The 8,064-nt window shown below is 42.8% G+C and overlaps 1 protein-coding gene across 1 annotated transcript; it reads left to right on the plus strand.

The window, feature by feature from the left end:
* The first annotated feature begins 5,561 nt into the window (after window positions 1–5,561).
* Window positions 5,562–6,658, plus strand: LOC116525276 (olfactory receptor 51D1). The gene has a single exon (XM_032241077.1). The coding sequence runs from the start codon at window positions 5,583–5,585 to the stop codon at window positions 6,597–6,599; it is 1,017 nt and encodes a 338-aa protein (XP_032096968.1). The 5' UTR covers window positions 5,562–5,582; the 3' UTR covers window positions 6,600–6,658.
* The last annotated feature ends 1,406 nt before the right edge of the window (window positions 6,659–8,064 follow it).

The raw sequence follows: 8,064 nt of genomic DNA on the forward strand, positions 1-8,064 counted from the left end.
CCCAGCTAATTTTTGTATTTTTAGTAGAGACGGGGTTTCACCATGTCGACCAGGATGGTCTCGAGCTCTTGACCTCGTGATCCACCCGCCTCGGCCTCCCAAAGTGCTGGGATTACAGGCGTGAGCCACCGCGCCCGGCCATACCTACATTTTAATCTTTCTCTGACTCCTATGTCAATGACTCTGAACCAAAAGACGGAAGAGAAAAAATATCTTACTGAATTTCTAAAACTTCATTGTGTACATTAAGAAAAAAACTTAATAGAAGCTGAATAGAAGCCAATTGGACATTATCTTTCTGCACGACATTCTGAGAGAGTCTCTCAAATTGATCATGGTTAGTTCTTTTTCATCAAATATATAGCCAGATGAGAATAGAGAAAAGACATAGAGGAAAATGCACGTATTCTAGATGGAAGGAAAGGGGGTATAGGGCAGATGGAGTAAAATCAACAATCAAGAAAATAACTGATAGAAAATGTCCATAAGCTTGAGTCCAGGAGTTTGAGGCTGCAGTGAGCTATGATCATGCCACTGCACCCCAGCCTGGGTGACAGAGCTAGACTCTGTCTTGAAAAAGAGAGAGAGAGGGAGAAAAGATTTACAAGCTAAAGACCCAAGTCTTAAGATATGCCATGTTTACCTATTTATAAAATAAAATATCTATTTCTAGATAATTCCTGGTGACATTTATGAACTCCAGGTAAAAAACCATCTGGCATGCATCTAGACAGATATACCTACAGAGAAAAGCTAAATCATACTGGCTGGTATGTAAGCTCCACAAAAGAAGGAGATTTTGTCTGTTTTGTTCATTAAAGTGTTTCCATTAATTAGAAGAGTACCTGTCATATATTAGGCACTCAATAAATATTCATGGATAAATGAGCTGCATTAAGAAGTCAATCTTTACTTGAGGTCATGAAAATGTTCTTTTATATTACTCCAGGAAGGCTACTTGCTTTGCCTTTTGTAGTTATATATGCAAAACACAAAGAATTAATTATTATAAGTAGTGTGAATTTAGGGTTCAAATTTTATTTTCTCCATATGGATATTCAGTTGTCATAGTACCATTTAATGAAAAAATATTCTCCTTTTCTGCTTGTCTCACAGAACTACCTTTGTCATTTAACAACTGGCTATATATGAGTGAGTATGCTTCTGAAATTTTATTTCTATTCATTGGCTCAATTGTCTATCTCTGAACCAGTATCACACATGCAGAATTGCTATAGTTTTAAAATTTGTGATATTTGGTATATAAAATCTCACTTTATCCTATTCTTCTAGGGTTTTGTGGCTAATTTTGGCAGTTTACATTTTTTATGTATATTTTAATAAAGCTTATCAAATTTTCTGCAATCACCAATTAGGATATTATTGGGATTATATTGATTCTACAGAAAAATTTTGGTGTTAATTAAATTCTTCACATTATTGAGTCTTCCAATTAAAGAGAATAGTATTTTCTTCCTTTTATTTAGGTCTTCCTCAGTTTCTTTTAAGGATACTTTATGGTTTTCTGTGCAGAAATTTCTCTACATGTTTTGTTAGATTTACTCTTAGACATCTGATTTTTCTATGTTATTGTAAATGTTTAAAAAGTTGTATAAAGAAATATAGTGGAATTTTCTAAGTTGACCTTGTATTCAACAATGTTTGCATACTCTTTATTTCTAATAACTTATCAATAGAGTCTTTTGGATTTTCCTACATATACAATCACTAATCTACAAATTATGACTGATTTCTTTTTTCTAACTCTCATACCATGTTTCTTTTTCTTGCCTTATAACAGGTTATGAACACAAGGAATTATTTTCATCTTTGGTTAAAATCACGCACTTTTTTCATGAGAGCTTGTAGGGCTTTGTGTGTGATACACACATTATCTCGTAACAAAAAACAATGGTACTGGTCATCTGAAAACAAAATTTGGTTACTACAGAAACAAGAAAACATCTTTGTACAGGAAAGACTTTCTTATAAAAGTAGCACATAAAACAGAATCTAAAGAAATGTTAGTTTTTAGAGGAGGGAAACAAAGAGGTTGATCATTCCAGACAAAACAAGCACTTGAGCAAATGCTTGAAAGGAGGTGTACAGATAGAGAACTTTCATTTAAGAAACTAGAAGAATGCCAGTGCACGGCCATATTGAGGGAGAGTTGAAATGGCATGAGATGGGGCCGTCAAATTTGGCAAGTTCATATCTTTTAGGACCTCCGAAGCCATGAGTATATGTTTGCCAAAGCTCTCCATTATCCATTGGACCTTTTAACATTATATTTACATTGACTGATTTTTCCTCCCTTCTTTCCTTTAAAAAATATTGAAACGAAAGTACAGGGAAAACCATTATTTTAAAATCATACTGTCGGCCACCTTAATAAATCTATTCTTACTACTGTAAAAAGAGAGAAAAAAAGAATGCTTTAAAAGTGCCTGTGGAAATTATGCCAACTAGGTGCATAATGTTATTAATATTAATAATAACTTAACAGGGCCTACCCATCAAACATACCTCAATTGAAGTAATAGAGTTGTGAGTTATGAATGCATATCAACAAGAAGACCAATAATGTCTGTCTTAAGAGTGAATGGAAGAGGATTCTGTACATGTTTCCTTTTATACATACAATTAGTGTCCATCCCCCCCACAAAGATAGAAAGATACATTAAAATATGAAAAATGATCTCTCAATGTTAAATGCTATCAGTAAAACAAAGAGAAAAAGAGTAAAGTGGTCCCACCAAGATTAGGAGTCAAGAAAAGTCTTTCTAAGCAAGGGTGTTTAAACAGAGAAGGCTAAGAATTAAAGCTGGGAATGGGATGACTGTTTTTACTGGGGGAAAAATGTAAGTGAAAGCTGAAGGGTGAGAGCATGGAACACTGAAGATGTGGAAATATTTTGGTACCAATATGTGTGTAAAACGGGAGGTAAAATGGTTGGAGATGGGGTCGGAGAGTTGCACTGAGATGGTTCATGGAGACCCACGTCTGCCCCATCTTCAGGCAAATATGCCACATGGTCTCATTTCTGGAGGGACAGGACTGCTATGATTAGCGACCCAAGGAAGAGAAGGTGGGCTTGAGAGGGTGAAAGGGAGAACTAAGGGGCAGCGTAGAGCAGTGGAGAGAGCTCAGACTCCAGAGTCAGTTAGAGCCTTGGTCTTTAGAGGCATCATCCTCAGAGCCATTGCCCAGGGACGGCCACGAGGCTGCAGATCGCCTATGGGACCACAGGGAGGCAGCATGAAGAAGCGAGAGTCGGCCCCTGACAGCTCGCATGCCCTTGGGAAGTCAGTGTGTGCTGAGCGCTAGCATCCCTGTCTGTGTGCTTTCTGCAGAGTGCCCACGCCTCTATTCCAGCAACTCCTCTCTTCCAGCCCCGTTATTCCTCTTCTCCCCACCCCGCGACACAGCCTCCCTCGAGAGTCTCCGGAGCTGGGCTCAGAAGGATCGTAACAGAGCTCAGTCCCTTTGGGCAGGAGTCAGGGCTCAGCTTTCCTTGGGCGTCTGAGCGGAGCATCTGTGCCAGGGAGGCCCTAGTCGTTCACTCTCCATCACTCCTCACACTCCCGAGGGGCCCCGGAGGAGCTGTATACGGGCGACTGCCGTGCGTGGGGGGAGGCATGGGCAGTGAGTGCGCCAGGCTCGGCCCAGGGTGGGGAGGCAAGGGGAAGATCCGCAGAGACGGGCACAGAGGGCTCATTGCTCAAGGAAGCCGGGCCTTTGATCAGTCAGCCTGGCTGCTTGGAGAGGTCTTCCAGCGTACACCTTTTCCAGATTGCAGTAGCCCGGTTCCTGGACTTTGTTCCTACACAGAGGAATTTCTTCAAGCCTGTGAGACACTTTCCAAACTTTGCCTGTCCTTTGTCCCAGGACAGGACTCGTCAGTTCCTGCCTCCTACTCTTCACTTAAGCAAGGCAAGGGGAATTACTTTACCAGGAAAAACGTGTGTGAGTGTGTATGCGTGTATATGTGCACGTGTGTGTGGTGGTGGTGGTGGTGATTGGTGATGAAGAAGGAAACAAGCTGGACTGGAAAGTTAAGTTAGACGAACACTGTGAAGGGCTGTGTGTGCATACTGTGGAGTTCTAATTCTCACTTTATGTGGAAGGCTATGGGAATCACTCATAACTTGCTCAACAGGAGCTTGAGGTGTCCAGTTTTGCTGTTTACATGGCAGTGGGGTAGAAGGTGGTTTGGAATACACCAGGTTTGGAGGCAGGGAGGTAAGTTGGAAGGCTCTTTTTATAATCAGGGCAGAGTGGATAATAGAATGACATTGGGAGAAGGTGTATTAAGAAGAAAAGCCCCAACAGATTAATTGGAAAAGCTGAATTGCATGTGGGGGTGAAAGAGAAGAGGGATCAAGGTGAGGCCAGCTCCCTGACTTGGATGTTGTGGGTGCTGGGCAGTAGCACTCTCTGAGATCAGGAACAGGTTTGGAAGGGGTCCCTATTAGAGGCAAGATGACTGGGAGGCTCATAGTCTATCCAGGTAGAAATATCAAGAAAGCGGAAGGTTATATGGCTGAATCTCAGGAGAAAGGCTTAGAACAGTGTGGTCTGTGGAAAGAAAGAAGTTGAGCCTGGGGCATTGTGTGATCACCAGGGACAGTAGGTGGAGGGCGGGGTGTGCCGGTGAACACTGTGGAGTAACAGCGACAGCACTGGCTGGTTTTCTTTTCATGTCTCAGCTGCATCTGATTTCCATGACATACTCCTCTTGCTGAGCACAAGCTGGGACTGACTCTTACGTGTGCCTTGAGAGATCCTAATAGCAGTTGCTGTTCTATTGATGGTTTGGGAGCTCAAAATGGAAATAATAGTCCCTCTTCATTCCCAACTTCCTACTCTCCAGAACTCCAGAACAACTTTCCCCAAAGTACTCTGACTTGAAAAACAAATTTCCTAGGGGAAAGGGGACTACTGTTTTTTAAACACATTTCCAAAACCCTTCCCTGGAAATTCTGATTCTCTGGGTCTCGAGTAGGACCTGGAGGGATGGTGTTTTCAATTTCTTTAGATGATTCTATCAGGAAAATTTGAGAAATGGTATTCAGGCCTCAAAACAAAACCTCTCTTGAAATCTCATTCCAGACTGAGCCCCTGCTCCCTATCTTAAATTAGATTATAGTAGGTCTTAAAGGAAGCTATAAACGGAGCCTCTAACTCTGAACCCAGACCCACCCTAATCCCACCATACACCAGAAGAGCTGGTCAGTGTGGACCATTTGGAGCAACCCTACAAGTCTACTCTGATGGGAAGAAGCTAAGAGCAGTACCCTGGGCAGCAACATCAGCTCTGAAGAAGCAGGACTGTCTTACATGTTTCATGAGTAGGTCTTCACATGCTGAGATTCATAGGGCAGTAATAGAATCTGCTTGTGCAGCACTGGGGCCTTGGAGGGCCAGGGTAAGGCTCAAGGTGTTCGGGAAGTTTATATAAGGAGAATCAGAGCAGAGAGACTAGGGTTCAGAATTACTAGGGGGCTTAGTCCTGTTTGTTACTGTCACCACTCCAATGCCTTTTCCTCATTAGTCCTTTCTCTCCTCTGAGCCATAACTGAATGATGTTTCTACTTTTTCCTTTCCTAGATCCTGGATTTGGGATGCAGAAGCCCCAGCTCTTGGTCCCTGTCATAGCCACTTCAAATGGAACTCTGGTCCACCCAGCATACTTCCTTCTGGTGGGTATCCCTGGCCTGGGGCCTACCATACACTTTTGGCTGGCTTTCCCACTGTGTTTTATGTATGCCTTGGCCACCTTGGGCAACCTGACCATTGTCCTCATCATTCGCATGGAGAGGCGTCTGCATGAGCCCATGTACCTCTTCCTGGCCATGCTTTCCACCATTGACATAGTCCTCTCCTCTATCACCATGCCCAAGATGGCCAGCCTTTTCCTGATGGGCATCCAGGAGATTGAGTTCAACGTTTGCCTGACCCAGATGTTCTTTATCCATGCCCTGTCAGCCATGGAGTCAGCTGTCCTGCTGGCTATGGCTTTTGACCGCTTTGTGGCCATTTGCCACCCATTGCGCCATGCTTTTGTGCTGACAAGGCCTACTGTGGCCAAGATCGGACTAGCTGCCCTGACCAGGGGGTTTGTATTCTTCTTCCCACTGCCCTTCATCCTGAAGCGGTTGTCCTACTGCCGAACACATACTGTCACACATTCCTTCTGTCTGCACCAAGATATTATGAAGCTGTCCTGTACTGACACCAGGGTCAATGTAGTTTACGGACTCTTCATCATCCTCTCAGTCATGGGTGTGGACTCCCTCTTCATTGGCTTCTCATACATACTCATCCTGTGGGCTGTTTTGGAGCTATCCTCTTGGGGGCCAGCACTCAAGGCTTTCAACACCTGCATCTCCCACCTCTGTGCTGTTCTGGTCTTCTATGTACCACTTATTGGGCTCTCAGTGGTGCATAGGCTGGGTGGTCCCACCTCCCTGCTCCATGTGGTTATGGCTAATACCTACCTGCTGCTACCGCCCGTAGTGAACCCCCTTGTCTATGGAGCCAAGACCAAAGAGATCCGTTCAAGGGTCCTCCGTATGTTCTCACAAGGTAGCAAGTGAGACACTCTAGTGTTCTCAATACTAGAGAAGGTGGGACTATTAGGATCCTATTGAATGCCTTGGTGATTAAAATATCAAGCTTATTGTGCTGTCTTCTTCCAGCAATTTAAATAGACCATGTATTCTGTCTCCAGGAATGTGTCAGTACTGAACTTATGACCTTGTCTGGACATTCTGGAGAATGATTGCCCTTCTCCCTATGCTATAATGGTCTTGGCTTCTCCTTCTTTCTCAGCTAGAAAATACATTTAGTTTTGACATGGGGAGGCTATAAAGATCATACCTCATGATTCATTCCAGATTTGAAGTATGATTTTAATGTTCTTGCCCCCATGTATCCATGTTGATGAATTTGTGTTGACTGTAAAAGTGATTGCAAATACCTTAAAATGGTTACCCAGTCATAATTAGGGGTTTTGAAGGTATTTGGGGGATAGTAATTAGAGAGACAGTAACAAGACAAGAAGCAGCTCATATGCAATGTTTAAGTTTCTGTATGCAGGAGGGTGTATTGGCAGATTTGTGAAATCTGCCATGTGCATCTGTGTAGCTCTGTAAGACTATTTGTCCATAAGAGTGCCATGTATTCTGGTTGTGGGTGTGTTTATGTGGACACGTGCTTTTCAGTGTGTGTGTATGTGAGTGAGAGAGTGCACACATGGACACATGGAATACGTGTGGGCTGTGTCCTGGTGACTGTGGTAGCTATGTCATGGCATGTATGTTTCATAAGTCATGTCTCTGATTGCACATTTATTGTATTTCTGTGGTGTCTGTTAGTTGGTATATGATATTTGTCTACATGAGAATGCTGGTGTCTGTACCTGTATGGTGGGCAGTACCTTTATGTGTATCTGGTAAGAATACATACTGTCACACACTCCTTCTGTCTGCACCAAGATATGAAGCTGTCCTGTACTGACACCAGGGTCAATGCAGTTTACAGACTCCTCATCATCCTCTCAGTCATGGGCGTGGATTCCCTCTTCATTGCTCCCTCTACCTTTTCTTCAGATTTGTTATGTGAGTGTGGTGCATGAGTGTGTGCAGTGTATAGTACTGGGATGCCTATATCTTTCAGCATGTTTGGGCATGTCTACTGTGCATAATATTTGTGATATAAAACCATTTTGTGTGGCATATGTATTATTAGTGGTAAGTTGGTGAAATGTAATGTCTGAATTCTCTGTGCATATTGTTTTACTGGTGGTATTTTAGTGCATATGTTTTGTGTATATGTTTTAAGGCAAACTTTCTTTTGGTATTGGGTGTGTATTATGTGACACAAAAGTGGGAACAGCATCTGTATTTCTGGGCATTGATTAATGTGTGGTGTCTCTATGTAACTTGGACTAGAGGAGGGAGATTGAAGAAGTCTAGCTGTGAGCAGCAGAAATAATTTCCAAAGTTGAGAGACGTGACTCTAAGATGCCCTGTTTCTTGGCCTGGGGTCAGCCTGGGTTAT

The sequence above is a fragment of the Sapajus apella genome, unplaced genomic scaffold, assembly GCF_009761245.1.
Source record: "Sapajus apella isolate SASKATOON/1434 unplaced genomic scaffold, GSC_monkey_1.0 scaffold47, whole genome shotgun sequence".
NCBI lineage: Eukaryota > Metazoa > Chordata > Mammalia > Primates > Cebidae > Sapajus > Sapajus apella.

Excerpts from the sequence above, each read along its gene's own strand:
- LOC116525276 (XM_032241077.1), top strand. The coding sequence starts at position 5,583 with ATGATGTTTCTACTTTTTCCTTTCCTAGATCCTGGATTTGGGATGCAG.